At 40.6% G+C, this 18,577-nt stretch overlaps 1 protein-coding gene across 1 annotated transcript in view; it reads right to left on the bottom strand.

Annotated features, from left to right (window-relative positions):
* LOC310697844 (putative helicase senataxin) overlaps positions 1 to 18,577 on the bottom strand; it is a gene marked incomplete at its 3' end in the record, with an annotated part of 269,703 nt that overhangs the window by 160,560 nt on the left and 90,566 nt on the right. The window contains exons 5-6 of the mRNA XM_083484468.1: positions 16,713 to 16,932; positions 15,725 to 15,844 (exon numbers count right to left, since the gene is read on the bottom strand). Of these exons, the coding sequence (XP_083340594.1) occupies positions 15,725 to 15,844; positions 16,713 to 16,932 (340 nt within the window). The remainder of the gene's footprint in view (positions 1 to 15,724; positions 15,845 to 16,712; positions 16,933 to 18,577) is intronic.

The following is an 18,577-nucleotide window of genomic DNA, read 5'->3' as shown; positions in this document are numbered from 1 at the left end:
TGGGTCTCTCCCAGCCTCCGTGAGCCCTTCCACCACCTGTTCCTCCGATGGCAGTTCCCTGACAATATGGAAAGCAAATTGGGAGAGATACAGGAACAGATAGACAGGAAAATAGAAGGTGCTGTTGGAGAACTCTCTAGTAAGATACAAGACTTGACAGTCAAGTCAAAAATAATTGAAGAAACAAATAAAAGAACCCAAAAAGAATTGAGGGACCAAAAGAAAGAGACAGAAAAATTAAAGGAAGAAATAAAAGACTTAAATAAAACGCAAGATCAATTATGGGACAATCTAGCCATGACAGAAATGCGTCAGAAACAACTCTATTTAAAATTTAGAGGTGTAGCAGAAGAAGTAAACGAGAATATAAGAGAAAAAATGATCAAAGAACTTGCAGAATGGTTGGAGATAAAAGAACAAGTAGCATACACAATAGAAAATGCGTTCAGAATAAGAGTGAAATCCCAACAAACTAAGTCAAAAAAAAATTCCCGGTGATTGTTTAGTCATATTTAACTCAATTGAAATGAAGAGCACAATATTAAGAACAAGCTACAAAAGAAAATTAATGATTGGAGGCTGCCCAATTATTATTTTTAAAGAAATTCCAATTAGGATTCTGCGCAAAAGGGAAGGATATAGACAATTAACAGGTGTCCTGAAGAGAAATACAATACAGTATAAATGGGAATTCCCAGAAGGGATTTCCTCCTTTTACAAGAACAAAAGGTTCAAATTGACAGACATACAAGAAGTGGAAAAGTTTCTGAGAAGATATGAAAAGGATCTTGGAAAAGAAGAAAAAAGACCTAGAGGAGGAGAGATGGGCATAGAAGAGAGGAGGGGAAGAGGGGGGAAAGAGGCTGAAGGGACAGAGAGGAGGGGAAGAGAGGCAGAGGATGAAGCAGAAGAGGCGGAATCGGGGGAGGAGGAGGAGGGGGAAGACGAGGAAACCATTGGAAATAGAAGTACCAGAATTTAAATCAGAAATTAGGATAAAGCGTACGCTAGTTAAATATTGAAATGACCCTTAAGTTTCTGTCTTGGAATGTGAACGGTCTTAACGAAAAGTCTAAGAGAAATAAATCTGAGAAAATTGTAAAGAAAAAAAATATTGATGTGATTTGCTGCCAAGAAACACATGTCGCCAAAAAACACAAACATATTTAATAAACAAAAAGTTGGGAACAGAGTTTATCAATTCAGATTCTAAGAAAAAAAGAGGGGTAGTAATTTATGTGAAGGAGAAAATAGAACCTAAATTAGTATGCAAGGACGAGGAAGGAAGAATCCTAGGAGTACAAATTAACTATCAGGGAGAAAAACTCAATGTGGTAACGGTCTATGCGCCAAATACAAACAAAACGGAGTTTTTTAAGAAATTGGAACAAGTTTTACTGGATCTAGAGAATAATAAATTGGTTTTACTTGGAGATCTAAATGGAGTGCCTACACCAAAATTAGACAGAAGCTCGAAAAGGAAGAATTTAAATCAAGGGAAACTTCCAAGATTGTTTAATGACCTTGAGGAAAATTTAGATTTAATAGACATATGGAGACATAAATGTGAAGAGAATCAGAACTTACAGGGTTAAACAGTTCTGAGTGACGTCTCACATTCTGAGGCGTGGCTATGTTCACATACGGGAGTGGTTTCTCTGTGTGTGAGTCTTCTTTCGGTTTGACCGAGAGGCGAAAGATGTGTGCTATTTCGCCGGGATGATTTAAGATGTTTTGCTACACGATTAAAGACTGTTGGAGATAAGCAACAAGCCTGCATACAGTCTGATTTATCACACACACATTGCAACAGTTTTCTACCGCTGCGGAGACTCTGCTGAAGGACGCTGACAGTGAGCTACGCACAGGAGTCCAGTGTGGCGCAGCAGAATGTGCCGGACTCCATAAACAAGCCACAATAAAAACCCCATGACAAAACAATTCACCCACTTTTCAGAGCCACATCAGAGTTGGAGCAGGCTGAATCAGATTTGGATTTCAAGAGAATTAACAATAAGAGTGTCGAAATGTGAGATACAACCCAGAACACTATCTGATCATAGTTCAATAATGTTACATTTAAAATGGGAGACCCAGGGTATGTACAGATGGAGAATGAACGATTATTTACTTGAAAAAGAGGAAGTGATTAAAAAGGCTAAAACCACCTTGAAAGACTACTTTGATCTAAACATTAATAGAGAAACAAATATAGATATAGTCTGGGATGCTAGTAAGGCAGTGCTAAGAGGTTTTTTGATACAACAAAATAGTTATAGAAAAAAGGAGAGAGAACAAAAAAAGAAGAGTTAATTACCCAACTAAGAGAATGTGAAAAGAACTTGATAGAGAAACCGAATGATGAAAGTAATAAGCAATTGTATAAGATGTTACAAACACAATATTCAATATTAATAAATCAAGAGGTGGAATGGGGAATTAAGTTAATGAAACAAAAAAATTTCGAGTCTGCAAATAAAACTGGAAAATTCTTGGCGTGGCAATTAAGAAAAAGGAGAAAACAAAATGTGATCAATAAAGTAAAAGTAGAAGAACAAGTCTTGGAGGATCCTAATGAAATAAAAAAGAGCTTCCTTAAATTCTATGAAAATCTATATAAAAGAGAAGAAGAAGATGTAATAGAAATAGGAAAATATCTAGAAGAAAACAGAATTAACAGTATATCGGAGGAGGAAAGAAGTCTATTAAATAAACCCATAAAAGTAGAGGAAATTCAGGAGGTGATAAAGAAGATGAAACTGGGGAAAGCTCCGGAGCCAGATGGCTTATCGGCCAAGTATTACAAAGTCCTAGAAGAACTTTTAACACCGGTGCTTTGTGAAGTAATGAATGAGATTTTAAGAGGAGGAAGAATACCAGAGTCCTGGAAAGAAGCATACATTACGCTAATACCGAAACCTGACTCGGATAAACTTAATATTAAGAACTTCAGACCGATTTCATTATTAAATAATGATTATAAGATCTTTGCAGATGTAATGGCGAGTCGACTTAAAAAGTGCTTAGCCAATCTCATTCATAATGATCAAGCTGGTTTTCTACCTAATAGGCAAATAAAAGACAACATAAGACATATAATAAACCTTATTGAATACCTAGAATGCAACAATGAAATTCCCGCGGTATTAATGTTTATTGACGCCGAAAAGGCTTTTGACAATGTATCCTGGCATTTTCTAATAAAATGTTTGGAAATGACAGGGATAGAGGGCACATTCCTGGAAGGAATAAAAGCAATTTATTCACAACAAAGTGCTAAATTAATTATTAATAACAACTTAACAGAATCCTTTGAAATTTCGAAGGGTACAAGACAGGGGTGCCCTCTGTCACCTCTTTTGTTTATTATGGTGTTAGAAATAATTACAAATAAGATAAGGAAAACTTCAGAGATACGCGGAATAAGAATTGGAGTGAAAGAATATAAATTGAAAGCATATGCCGATGATCTTATGTTGTCGCTGGAAGATCCCCCAAAAAGTGTCGGTAAAGTGTTAGATTTGCTAGAAGAATTTGGAAAGTTATCCGGCTTTAAATTAAATAGAACAAAAACTAAAATGATGACTAAAAATATGAAAGAATAGGTAAAAAACCATCTTGAATTACAGACGGGGATCAAAGCAACTAAAAAAGTAAAATACCTCGGAATTTGGCTAACGATGAAGAATATAAATTTAATGGAAGACAACTACACAAACACATAGAAAGAAATAAGGAAGGACCTGGATACCTGGAACAGAATAAAACTCTCTTGGTCGGGAAGAATGGCAGCAATTAAGATGAGTTTATTACCGAAATTGCTGTTCTTATTTCAAAACATACCGATAATCAGGGGAACCTCAGTATTCAAAGATTGGCAGAAAGTACTCTCTAAATTTATTTGGCAAGGAAAAAGGCCAAGAATTAGATTCAAATTACTCACAGATCAAAGAGATAGGGGAGGATTTGCGGTTCCAAAATTGAAGCTGTATTATGAAGCCTCGTACCTTTGCTGGGTTAAAGATTGGATTGTCATCAAAAACACAGATCTGTTAGATTTAGAAGGATTCAATATAAGATTTGGTTGGCACGCTTATTTGTGGCGTAATAAGGAAAAGGTCCACAAAGGATTTTCTAATCATATTATTAGAGGGCCACTGTTGGAAGTATGGGAGAGAAACAAAAAATTATTGGGAAAAAATACCCCTAGGTGGTTATCACCAATCGATATCTTAACAATAAAAAAAACAAACATTGAAGGAGAAAGATGGACTTATGAAGATCTGCTAGTAAAAACAGAAAATGGATGGAAGATTAGGCCATATGAAGAGATAAAGAATAAACTGACAGGTTGGATCCAATTTCACCAAATTAATGCTATGTGGACTGAAGATAAAAAGAATGGGATGAACAAAAAAAAATCCAGATTCCAGGTAGAAATATTAGAAAACAAATCAAAACTCCTATCAAAAATGTGCAGCCAGTTGCTTGAATGGGACACCAAAGATGAAGAAATAAAGGAAGTAATGGTGAAATGGGCAATAGACTTTGGATACAACATAGAGTTTGATAAGTGGAAGAAACTCTGGAATAAAGGTATGAAATTCTCGGCATGTACAACACTTAGAGAGAACATGGATAAAATGATGTACAGGTGGTACATCACGCCTGTAAAACTAGAAAAAATGTACAAAACCGGAGACAAATCATGCTGGAAATGTAAGATTAAGGAAGGCAATTTTTATCACATGTGGTGGTCATGTGAGGTAATTAGAAAGTTTTGGGAATCATAGAATCATAGAGTTGGAAGAGACCACAAGGGCCATCGAGTCCAACCCCCTGCCAAGCAGGAAACACCATCAGAGCACTCCTGACATATGGTTGTCAAGCCTCTGCTTAAAGACCTCCAAAGTAGGAGACTCCACCACACTCCTTGGCAGCAAATTCCACTGTCAAACAGCTCTTACTGTCAGGAAGTTCTTCCTAATGTTTAGGTGGAATCTTCTTTCTTGTAGTTTGGATCCATTGCTCCGTGTCCGCTTCTCTGGAGCAGCAGAAAACAACCTTTCTCCCTCCTCTATGTGACATCCTTTTATATATTTGAACATGGCTATCATATCACCCCTTAACCTCCTCTTCTCCAGGCTAAACATGCCCAGCTCCCTTAACCGTTCCTCATAAGGCATCGTTTCCAGGCCTTTGACCATTTTGGTTGCCCTCCTCTGGACACGTTCCAGTTTGTCAGTGTCCTTCTTGAATTGTGGTGCCCAGAACTGGACACAGTACTCCAGGTGAGGTCTGACCAGAGCAGAATACAGTGGCACTATTACTTCCCTTGATCTAGATGCTATACTCCTATTTATGCAGCCCAGAATTGCATTGGCTTTTTTAGCTGCCGCATCACACTGTTGGCTCATGTCAAGTTTGTGGTCAACCAAGACTCCTAGATCCTTTTCACATGTACTGCTCTCAAGCCAGGTGTCACCCATCTTGTATTTGTGCCTCTCATTTTTTTTTGCCCAAGTGCAATACTTTACATTTCTCCCTGTTAAAATTCATCTTGTTTGTTTTGGCCCAGTTCTCTAATCTGTCAAGGTCGTTTTGAAGTGTGATCCTGTCCTCTGGGGTGTTAGCCACCCCTCCCAGTTTGGTGTCATCTGCAAATTTGATCAGGATGCCCTTAAGTCCATTATCCAAGTCGTTGATAAAGATGTTGAATAAGACCGGGCCCAAGACAGAACCCTGTGGCACCCCACTAGTCACTCTTCTCCAGGATGAAGAGGAACCATTGATGAGCACCCTTTGGGTTCGGTCCGTCAGCCAGTTACAAATCTACTGAGTGGTAGCATAGTCAAGACCGCATTTTACCAGCTTCTTTACAAGAATATCATGGGGCACCTTGTCAAATGCCCTGCTGAAATCAAGGTAGGCTACATCCACTGCGTTCCCTTCATCTACCAGGCTTGTAATTCTGTCAAAAAACGAGATCAGGTTAGTCTGACATGACTTATTTTTCAGAAATCCATGCTGACTATTGGTGATCACAGCATTCCTTTCTAGGTGCTCACAGACTGTTTGCTTAATGATCTGCTCCAGAATCTTCCCTGGTATTGATGTCAGACTGACTGGGCGATAATTATTTGGGTCCTCTCTTTTCCCCTTTTTGAAAATAGGGACAACATTTGCCCTCCTCCAGTCTGCCGGGACTTCGCCTGTTCTCCAGGAATTCTCAAAGATGACTGCCAGTGGTTCTGAGATCACATCTGCCAGTTCTTTTAATACTCTTGGATGCAGTTCATCTGGCCCTGGAGACTTGAATACATCTAAACTAGCCAAGTATTCTTGTACTATCTCCTTAGTTATTCTGGGCTGTGTTTCCTTTGCTGAATCATTTTCTCCAAGTTCTTCAGGTCGGGCATTGTTTTCTTTATCGGAGAAGACTGAGGCAAAGAAGGCATTGAGGAGTTCAGCCCTTTCTGTGTCCCCTGTTTGCATTTCACCATCTTCTCCTCTGAGTGACCCCTGAGTTCATTCTGTGCTTTAGCTTTTCTGACATTGTGTCTACATGTGCTGGCTATTTGTTTGAATTCCTCTTTGGTGGTTTCCCCCCTTTTCCATTTTTTGTTCACATTTTTTTTTAATCTTAACTCAGTTAAAAGTTCTTTAAATAGCCACCCTGGCTTCTTTAGGCACCTTCCATGTTTCCGTCTCATTGGTATTGCCTGACGTTGTGCTTTTACTATCTCCCTCTTAACAAACTCCCAGCCATCATGAACTCCCTTTCCTTTTAGTATTACTGTCCATGGATCTCACCCAGCACTTCCCTAAGTTTTATGAAGTCGGCTTTCTTAAAGTCAAGAAATTGAGTCCTAGTATGCTTGGCTGCTCCTTTCCGCTGTATAGTAAACTTCAGAAGAGCATGATCACTCGCGCCTAATGATCCTTCCACTTCTACCCCACTAACCAGGTCATCAACACTGGTTAGGACCAGATCTAAAATGGCTGTTCCTCTTGTTGCTTCTCCCACTTTCTGGACAATGAAGTTGTCTGCAAGGCCAGTGAGGAATCTGTTTGACCTTATGCTCTTGGCTGAGTTTGACATCCAACAAATATCCGGGTAATTGAAGTCCCCCATTACTACTATCTCCCTTCCTTTTGCATGCTTGGCCATCTGTTCCAGGAAGGCATCATCTATGTCCTCCGTTTGGCTTGGGGATCTATAGTAAACTCCCACAATGAGGTCACTGTTATTCTTCTCTCCCTTAATTTTGACCCAAATGCTCTCACTTTGGCTTTGAGGTTCTAAATCTTGGATTTACAATGAACTAAAAAAATCTATTTACAATGAACTAAAAAAAAATTTAAATATACCTTCACAAAAAAACCCGAGGCCTTCCTTCTGGGGATAATTGGAGAAGAAATTAAAAAGGAAGACCAAACACTTTTCCAATATGCAACAGTGGCTGCTAGAACACTAATAGCACAAAATTGGAAGACATCAAAAATCCCAACTATAAACGAGTGGCAAGCTAAATTATTTGATTATATAGAATTGGCAAAAATGACACAGAAAATAAGAAACCAAAAAGGTACAAAGTTTAATAATGAATGGAATAAATTTATGACATATATTGAAACAGATGTAAAAAACCTAAAAATCACAGTAGGCTCGATATAATGCTTGCGACGTAAAGAGGTTTAAGAAAACGAAACTGCAGATAGAAAACCTCTTGTAACATATCCCGAAACAGAGTTGAAGGAAGTCAATCATTGTTGTGTGATTTAGTTATTTAGTTATTGTAAGTTTAATTTGTTGGTGTCTTTTGTTATGTAATGTATTTCCTTTTTTGCTGTTTTTTGTGTTTTGTTTGTCTTTTTGTTGTTTTAATGTTTGGTGTTGTATAATTGAAACTAATAATATATATATATATTGACTTTGGAAATACTAAACTCGGTATTGAGGAATGAAGAAGAAATTAAAGGAATTACCCTGGGCCAAAAGGCTTTCAAAGTGAAAGCCTTTGCAGATGATTTAATCATTACAGTAGAAGACCCAGAATCGAGTATACCTAAAGCGCTGGAAAAAATATCAGCATTTGGTGAGGTTTCTGGATTGTACTAGCAGGGCAGCAGTTGAAGAAGAAGCAAAAAGGGTTTTCTTGTGTGTTTCTTTGTGGCTGATTAGCTGTTCTCCCTGTGCAAAGGTCACAGGGGGCAGGGTTTCTGTTGAGGCAGGGGATTAGCTGTGGGAGGAGCTTATCAGAGTTTGCAGGGCAGCAGTTGAAGAAGGAGCAAAAAGGGTTTTCTTGTGTGTGTGTGTTTCTTTGTGGCTGATTAGCTGTTTTCCCTGTGTAAAGGTCAGAGGGGGCAGGGTTTCTGTTGAGGCAGGGGATTAGCTGTGGGAGGAGCTTATCAGAGTTTGCAGGGCAGCAGTTGAAGAAGGAGCAAAAGAGTTTTCTTGTGTGTGTGTTTCTTTGTGGCTGATTAGCTGTTCTCCCTGTGAAAAGGTCAGAGGGGGCAGGGTTTCTGTTGAGGCAGGGGATTAGCTGTGGGAGGAGCTTATCAGAGCAAGCAGGGCAGCAGCTGAAGAAGGAGCAAAAAGGGTTTTCTTGTGTGTGTGTGTGTTTCTTTGTGGCTGATTAGCTGTTCTCCCTGTGCAAAGGTCAGAGGGGGCAGGCTTTCTGTTGAGTCAGGTGATTAGCTGTGGGAGGAGCTTATCAGAGCTAGCAGGGCAGCGGCACAGTTTGATCCATCTTTTAGATTTAGGGCAGCTAGTCTCAAACGTTTGTTGGGGGAGACCTAGGTTTTTTGTGGGGGGAGTTATTTGTCCTGTCTTCACGCTTTTTATGATTGAGGACCGCTGTAGCCACCCCCCAACGACACGATCTCAAGATGGAGGGGGAGGGAACAGCTGCAGTCGCCTGCGGTTTCTGCGCAATGTTTGCCATCTTGCCAAAGGTTGCAGGCAGCTTTACCTGCAGCAATTGCATGTTGATTGCCCTCTTAAAAGACAAAGTCCAGCAACTGGAGGAACGTGTAGCTACGCTCCAAAGAATTAGAGAGCTGGAGCTCTTCTTGGAAGCAACAGAGCACACCGTCCCCACCAAGGAGGAGACAGGGGACTCCCCTGAGAAGGAGGCTAGTTCACCAACACAGGAGCCAGATATATGGAGAAACGTGACTCAAAGAAGTAGGAGGCCCAGGGTTTGCTCTGATTGTTTAGAAGTACACAATCGCTTTGAGGTCCTCTCCCCTAGCATGGAAGACGAAGAGCAGACTCCATTTGAGGATCTCTCCCTCATTACAGTCGATCAGGTATATGAAGACGAGCAGCAAAGTCAGTCCTCAGGGAATGTGCAGGCGACCTTGGAACGGACAGCTCATGGAAGAACCCCGACCAAACCTAAGAGGAGGCGTGTAGTGGTGATAGGGGATTCCCTACTGAGCGGAACAGAAGCAGTGATCTGTGGGCCTGACAAGATGTCTCGGGAAGTGTGCTGTCTCCCAGGGGCTAAGATCCAAGATGTAACTGAACGACTGCAAGGAATCATAAAACCCACTGACAAATACCCCTTCCTCTTGGTTCATGTGGGAACCAATGACACTGCAAGCAATAGCTTCCAGAAGATCAAAAGAGACTACGAGGCTCTCAGCAGGAAATTGAAGCAATTAAATGCACAAATTGTCATCTCATCTGTCCTCCCAGTTGAACGACGTGGCCCAGGGAGAGAGGGAAAAATAGTGGAAGTGAACAGCTGGCTTCGCAAATGGTGTAAACAGGAACGGTTTGGATTCTTAGATCACAAACTGCAGTTTCTTGAAGATGGATTTCTGGCAAGCGATGGGCTGCACCTCACAACAGTTGGGAGAAATGTTTTTGGCAGAAATCTCAGAAACCTCATCAGGAGGGCTTTAAACTGACTAATGTGGGGGAGGGAGACAGTGCTCCTGAAGGTAGGAGTCTATCAACTGATGAAGATGATCATCCAAATGTCATAGACCAAATGGAGCAAACAGCACGCAGACCTAGTGGTGGGAGGAAAAAATCCTTAAATAAGAGACACAGGGGAATGATTAATGGACTTCAATGTCTGTACACTAATGCACAAAGCATGGGAAATAAACAAGATGAGCTTGAGCTCTTGGTACAGCAAACTAAATATGACATAATAGGCATCACTGAAACCTGGTGGGATAAGTCCCACAACTGGAATGTAATAATGGGGGGATACAATCTATTTCAGAGAAACAGACCAGACAAGAAAGGAGGAGGAGTGGCGTTATATGTCAGGGATGTGTATACCTGTGAAGAGATGCAAGATTTAGAACCTCAAAGCCAAAGTGAGAGCATTTGGGTCAAAATTAAGGGAGAGAAGAATAACAGTGACCTCATTGTGGGAGTTTACTATAGATCCCCAAGCCAAACGGAGGACATAGATGATGCCTTCCTGGAACAGATGGCCAAGCATGCAAAAGGAAGGGAGATAGTAGTAATGGGGGACTTCAATTACCCGGATATTTCTTGGATGTCAAACTCAGCCAAGAGCATAAGGTCAAACAGATTGCTCACTGGCCTTGCAGACAACTTCATTGTCCAGAAAGTGGGAGAAGCAACAAGAGGAACAGCCATTTTAGATCTGGTCCTAACCAATGTTGATGACCTGGTTAGTGGGGTAGAAGTGGAAGGATCATTAGGCGCGAGTGATCATGCTCTTCTGAAGTTTACTAGACAGCGGAAAGGAGCAGCCAAGCATACTAGGACTCAATTTCTTGACTTTAAGAAAGCCGACTTCATAAAACTTAGGGAAGTGCTGGGTGAGATCCCATGGACAGCAACACTAAAAGGAAAGGGAGTTCATGATGGCTGGGAGTTTGTTAAGAGGGAGATAGTAAAAGCACAACGTCAGGCAATACCAATGAGACGGAAACATGGAAGGTGCCTAAAGAAGCCAGGGTGGCTATCTAAAGAACTTTTAACTGAATTAAGATTAAAAAAGGATGTGTACAAAAAATGGAAAAGGGGGGAAACCACCAAAGAGGAATTCAAACAAATAGCCAGCACGTGTAGACACAAAGTCAGAAAAGCTAAAGCACAGAATGAACTCAGGCTTGCTAGAGAGGTTAAAAGCAACAAAAAAGGCTTTCATGGGTATGTCCGTAGCAAAAGGAAGAACAAAGAAACAGTGGGGTCACTCAGAGGAGAAAATGGTGAAATGCAAACAGGGGACACAGAAAGGGCTGAACTCCTCAATGCCTTCTTTGCCTCAGTCTTCTCCGATAAAGAAAACAATGCCCGACCTGAAGAATTTGGAGCAAATGATTCAGCAGAGGAAACACAGCCCAGAATAACTAAGGAGATAGTACAAGAATACTTGGCTAGTTTAGATGTATTCAAGTCTCCAGGGCCAGATGAACTGCATCCAAGAGTATTAAAAGAACTGGCAGATGTGATCTCAGAACCACTGGCAGTCATCTTTGAGAATTCCTGGAGAACAGGCGAAGTCCCGGCAGACTGGAGGAGGGCAAATGTTGTCCCTATTTTCAAAAAGGGGAAAAGAGAGGACCCAAATAATTACCGCCCAGTCAGTCTGACATCAATACCAGGGAAGATTCTGGAGCAGATCATTAAGCAAACAGTCTGTGAGCACCTAGAAAGGAATGCTGTGATCACCAATAGTCAGCATGGATTTCTGAAAAATAAGTCATGTCAGACTAACCTGATCTCGTTTTTTGACAGAATTACAAGCCTGGTAGATGAAGGGAACGCAGTGGATGTAGCCTACCTTGATTTCAGCAAGGCATCTGACAAGGTGCCCCATGATATTCTTGTAAAGAAGCTGGTAAAATGTGGTCTTGACTATGCTATCACTCAGTGGATTTGTAACTGGCTGACTGACCGAACCCAAAAGGTGCTCATCAATGGTTCCTCTTCATCCTGGAGAAGAGTGACTAGTGGGGTGCCACAGGGTTCTGTCTTGGACCCGGTCTTATTCAACATCTTTATCAATGACTTGGATGATGGACTCAAGGGCATCCTGATCAAATTTGCAGATGACACCAAACTGGGAGGGGTGGCTAACACCCCAGAGGACAGGATCACACTTCAAAACGACCTTGACAGATTAGAGAACTGGGCAAAAACAAACAAGATGAATTTTAACAGGGAGAAATGTCAAGTATTGCACTTGGGCAAAAAAAATGAGAGGCACAAATACAAGATGGGTGACACCTGGCTTGAGAGCAGTACATGTGAAAAGGATCTAGGAGTCTTGGTTGACCACAAACTTGACATGAGCCAACAGTGTGACGCGGCAGCTAAAAAAAGCTAATGCAAGCCGAAATGACCGACAGAATCCGAGATCTGGGAGAAGAGGCAGTGGAAGAGGATTGGAAAAAATTTAAGGACTATCTACAAAAACACTATAAGTTATATGAATGTTGAGAATTTGCTAAGCTTTCGGGAAAAATATGCTTCGGTATTGAGATTTGTAAATGATGGAAATTAAGTTATGACTTTGAAAAGTATAAATTATAGATTATATAACTAAATGAAAGTACAAAAACACATAAAATAAGGTATCAATTTGCTGTTTATTTTTATTGTAAAGAAAGCAGGGGATGGAGGACGTGGGGAAGTCCAGTCGATTATGAAAATAGACTTGAAAAAGTCAATTTTCTTTCTTTTTCTTTTTTTATAATTTCTTCTTTTTTCTGTAAAATCGCTTTTGTTGTCTTATTGACGATGTATTTTGACCTTGGAAAAAAAAGCAATAAAAAATTATTAAAAAATAAAAAAATAAAAAAGCTAATGCAATTCTGGGCTGCATAAATAGGAGTATAGCATCTAGATCAAGGGAAGTAATAGTGCCACTGTATTCTGCTCTGGTCAGACCTCACTTGGAGTACTGTGTCCAGTTCTGGGCACCACAGTTCAAGAAGGACACTGACAAACTGGAACGTGTCCAGAGGAGGGCAACCAAAATGGTCAAAGGTCCTGGAAACAATGCCTTATGAGGAACGGCTAAGGGAGCTGGGCATGTTTAGCCTGGAGAAGAGGAGGTTAAGGGGTGATATGATAGCCATGTTCAAATATATAAAAGGATGTCACATAGAGGAGGGAGAAAGGTTGTTTTCTGCTGCTCCAGAGAAGTGGACACGGAGCAATGGATCCAAACTACAAGAAAGAAGATTCCACCTAAACATTAGGAAGAACTTCCTGACAGTAAGAGCTGTTTGACAGTGGAATTTGCTGCCAAGGATTGTGGTGGAGTCTCCTTCTTTGGAGGTCTTTAAGCAGAGGCTTGACAACCATATGTCAGGAGTGCTCTGATGGTGTTTCCTGCTTGGCAGGGGGTTGGACTCGATGGCCCTTGTGGCCTCTTCCAACTCTATGATTCTATGATTCTACTTGATTTAAACTCAACAGATCAAAAACAAAACTAATGATTAAAAATTTAAGGGGTTAGGAGAAAAAGGAGCTACAGGATAAAACGGGTTTGATGATAGTGAAAGAAGCAAAATATCTCAGAATTGAAATAACAGTGTAAAATATTAACCTTTTTTATAATAAATTTTGGAAAGAATTTTTTTAAAAATTGGAAATTTGGACCAAACTAAAACTTTCATTTTGGGGGAAAATCTTGGTAATAAAAATGAATGTGCTCCCCAAAATGATCTTCCTTTTTTCAAATGATCCCGATTATAGGGAAAATTGAATGTTTAGATAGGTGGAGAAAAGATTTGACAATGTTTATCTGGCTGAGTAAGAAATCCCGTATAAATAATGAATTACTGATGGGTAAGAGAGAGGGGGCTTTGCACTTCTAAATTTAAGAAAGTATTACGAGGCAGCGTTCCTGACGTGGATTAAGGATTGGATCTAGTTAGAGAAGACAGATTTACTGGACTTGGAGAGTTACAACAACAGATATGGGTGGCTTCTTCTTTTTCTTCTTTGGTGATCACTTGTAGCCAAGTAAGATTGTCTTCCATAGACACGGTTTTAACAATGAGTCCGTAAGTGACTGTGGAGGCCAATTCTGGACCCACACGTCCTTCCACAGTGGGGACATTGATTTCCGGGCAGGAGTTGATCACGGTGTGGATTTGCCAAGCGTGCCTTCCTCTTAGCTCGTTTCTCCCTTGCATCCTGAGTTTGAGTGTCTTCAAAGCCCAGGACACCTTTGGTAAAGGCTGTTCTCCAACTGGAGCACTCACAGGCCAGTATTTCCCAGTTGTCAGTGTGCATGCCTACCTTGGCTACAATAAAGTCAAAGTCCACAGTGGGTTTACTAATCATATAGTTAGGAATGCCCTCTATAAGGTGTGGACTGATACCAACCATTACTTGAACCTCAAATGCCATGGTGGCTGTCCCCATTAGAGGCCTTCGCAGTTAAAAATATAAATATGAATAGCAATTGGGGAACTTACAGCCAACTACTAAAAGAAGATCAAGGGCAAATGAAATTGAAATCATTTGAAGAGATAAGGCATTATCTCACCGATTGGCTACAATACCACCATTTAAATAATGTATTTAATTCAGATGAAAAAATAGGTTTCGGAAAAGAAGAATCCAAATTACAAATTATATTATTAAAGAGCAATAAGAAATTATTATTATCTAAAATTTAAGATCTATTACTTGAATGGGACCTGAAAGATGAGCAAGTAAAAGATGTTATGGTAAAATGGGCCCAGGACATCAGCCACACAATGCAGATGGAGCAGTGGGAAAAACTTTGGAGACCAGACATCAGATTTACCGCCTGTTACACCATTATGGAAAATCTGGTAAAAATGTTATATAGGTGGTATATGACACCCTCTAAATTAGTCAAGGTATATAAACTAAAATCCAACCTGTGTTGGAAATGTAATAAAATTGAGGGGACAATGTTCCATGTATGGTGGGGATGTGAGAAAGTTAAGAACTTCTGGGGATGTATCCATGAAGAATTAAAGAAAAAAAAGTTCGAAATTTCTAGAGAGAAGAAACTGGAGGCATTCCTATTGGGTATTTTAGGAAATGACATCCCACAGGATAAGAAAAGGATGTTTTTATATGCCACAGTCACAGGCAGATTGCTACCTGCTAGAAATTGGAAAGGAGACATCATTCCCACTAAAGAAGACTGGATAATTAAATTATGTGAATTTATAAGATTGGCCAAATTAACGGCAGCCATAAGAAATCAGTCCAACCAAAATGTAAGGAAGGAATGGCAATGTTTTGAGGACTATATGAAAAAACACTGCTCTAAGAATAATATATTGCTATGCGTAGAATACGTATGTAAAGATGAATCAAACTAAGGTAAAATTAATAATGGATATATATTGGATAATACAAGACACAATGTTAAACTATTTATAGTACAAAGGATGTCAAGTTGTGGTGGAGGGAAGCTACACGGGTGGAAGTTTTAGTATTTCTTTATTTTTGTGTATATGGGTTTGGTTTTGTTTTTTTCCAAAGTATGATATGCAAAATGGAATAATGATTTTTCTTTTACTTTTTCATTTTGAATAAATAAAAAAGTTTTTTTAAAAAAGAAACTATCTGTCAGCCATCATATACTATACCATAACATTTCCACATTAAGTAAGTTACTTGGCGTACAAGTTCTGTGAAAGGAATGATTTTACCTTAAGAGAGTGGACACTCAGACTGTTTTTAATTTGCTTGTATCGCTGCCCCCAATGATTATTAGTTACTTACCCTCCGTTGGTTTCTTCATGGCTTTCATTATGCACGGCATGAAGTCAATCTGCTTGTCTGGGCCAAACAACAACAAATCCATGGCTTGTTCTTCCAGCACCATCAACAACATACAGATACCTACAACAATGAAAATGAGAAAGTTCAGGAGCTATCACTGGGTGTTGGCTTAACTCCCGATCTTAATCCACAACCAAAACAAAACCTACTTTTGTAATTGCACCTGCTAGCATGCCACTCAAACTTTTAATCTCTGGAGCCCTCTAGAGCTTGGAAATACAACTCCCATCATCCCTGGCAGCAGACCATATTGACTAGGGCTGATGGGAGTTGGGAGTCCAACAACATCTGGAGGGCATCATGTTAGCTTCCCCTGTTTTTCATTACACATTTCTTTGAACAGGTTGCACAAACATAGTTGAGATGGTGTAATTTTTAAAAATGATATATGCAACAGTTAAATGCCACAAAAAATGTCTGATACAGGTAAAGGAAGGAAAGTTTTCATTCTACAAGGAACAGGAGCAAAGGAGCCTCAGGGCGCAAGCCTGCAGCCCTCTAAATTCTATTAGACTATGATTCCCATCAGCCCCAACTGGCAAGCTAATAGTCCAAGATTATGAGAAACATATTCCAGCAACATCTAAGACCACAGGTTAGTAAGCTTTTAGCTATATGGACCAATGGTCAAATTCAGTGTAAGGTAGCTTCCCGTCTGTGTGTGTGTGTGTGTGTGTGTGCATGCATGCATGCATGCACTGGAGGGGAAGACACACAGACTGAGTGTGGGGTGGTTGTACCCATGCTCACCCCATGCCCATTTTGGGGGCACACACAGTGCTGGCATGAAGCCCTCAGAGGTTTTGTTATGAGCCAATGTTGCCCATGCGCCAAAAGACAAAAAGGTTTAGCCATCTCTGCTGTACTACAATGCTACCACTCTCTACAGAATGGTTCAAGCCTAACATCTCAGCTTGCTTCTACTCACCTAGCCAGTAGTTTTTGTAACTGGTGGTATCATACAGATGGCGAGGCAACAAGATAAGATTCCCCTTCTCAACTATTGCAAGGTTATAAGTATCAGAGTTTTCAAAGTGGTCCAGCTCTATGACTCTGAACAAGCACGTCAACACTTCCTGGATGTTGTAATAGTCGTCCCTGTCCACCTTCCCCAGGCTCCTGGCTTTCAGGATGGCCCACTGACGAATCTGTGGGTTTGGAGGGACACTAGGAATTACTACAGTAAGGAATCACAACAGTAATTGTTAAGACAAATTGGGGCAGGAAGCAAGTTGGCATGAAAAGCAACTATTATAAAGCGTAAGATAAAGGTTCAAATCCCAAACCAGACAGCCTAGATATCTATTTCTAGAAATGCTTATTTGAAGGTTGTGAACATCCTAGCCTCCTCACTTCCCAACCACCCTAGACACTGAGGGACAAGAGACCACCTTTTAACAACAACCTTTCTAAAAAAAGATTCTGGGCAGAATTACTAAAAATAGAACTGTGTTAATAACAATGTAGAACAGTTTGGATGTTACTATGGGTTGTATCCTGTGTCAGTCCTATGCAGAGCAGGACCACTGAAATTGATGGGCGCTGTCAAGGATGCGTATGGTTGCTCACGAGTAAACAGCCAGGACTCCGACCTGCCTTTTTATAGGTTTTATTTGGTGCAAACTATGTACAGTGCAGAAGTCCAAAGTTCATGTCTGCCTCAGTCAGTAGCAGATTCCAAGAGTGGGTTCTTCCTCCCCCCCATCATAAGAAGCTGGACACCCCCAATCTCCTCCTCTTTTCCTTATGTTTGATTCCCTTGCGAAAACTAGGCGGCGGAAGCTGCATGTCTGTTTCCCTATCGTTCCTGCCTCCCTCCCCCCTTTTGATGGCAGTCCCCTGACAGGCACGATCAACTTAGGTTTGTTAACTTCAATGGGTGTACTCTTAAGTATAAGTTAGTTCTCAATCAATCTCCTTTATTGGCATAGTAAGAGTATGTCGTATACATGGATTGGAAAACGTTGTGAGTTAGGATAAAACTGTCCAGACGTTGTGAGATACAAAGGTGGCTCTTAGGACCTATGGTGACGTAATTTCATGGCGTCACTCCAAAATCTTGCCGCATTCTCCAAGTCATTCCTACAGTTATTCAACAGATAGGTCACCCTGGAAGATCCCCTCCTTCAATAAGGGGGCCAAATACTAATCATTTATTTTTGCATAAACTGGGCAATGAAACAAAACGTGTGTGATAGATACAGCCTGTTTTGTGCCACAAGGGCAGTACCTTTCAGAATAAGGGATTTTCAAGAATCTAACATCTTACTAGATGGCAAGATGTGAAATCTTGAGAGGGAAATAGCTCTGCTTAGGTGGGGAGCATAAAGGTAATGTAAATATGGAGGGCCCTGGCCAAATGAGGGTAGAATTCCCAACCCCAATGGGGAACAGGTTTTATTGGCTGTACTGCTAAGGGCTTGGAATTCAATCTCTAGGATTCTGCACTTGATTGTCTGGAATGCTTGCAATTATGGGAGCATAAGCAGCGACTCGAGTGATAGGCCACATGTTCTGATTCTGCTTTCAATGCGAGCCAACCATTTGGAGTGGTGGGATTCCACCAGCATATGGAAAGTTAAAGAAGATGGGTCAGACTTCTTTATACGCAAACTCGGCCAAAAGGAGCAAGGCCACCCAGTCATCCTGCTGGTAACTGACGTAACAGCACAGGTACTGCTGCAGTGTGTTGCTGGTTCTCTCTGCCTCTCTGTTGGTCTCCGGATGATGAGCTGAAGAGAGGCACAGTTCCATGTCCAGAAGTTGCATGACCTTCTTACAGAACTGGGAGGT

This window comes from Podarcis liolepis (assembly GCF_965112155.1).
Source record: "Podarcis liolepis genome assembly, chromosome: W".
Lineage (NCBI taxonomy): Eukaryota > Metazoa > Chordata > Lepidosauria > Squamata > Lacertidae > Podarcis > Podarcis liolepis.
This window is presented reverse-complemented; position numbering and strand designations above follow the sequence as displayed.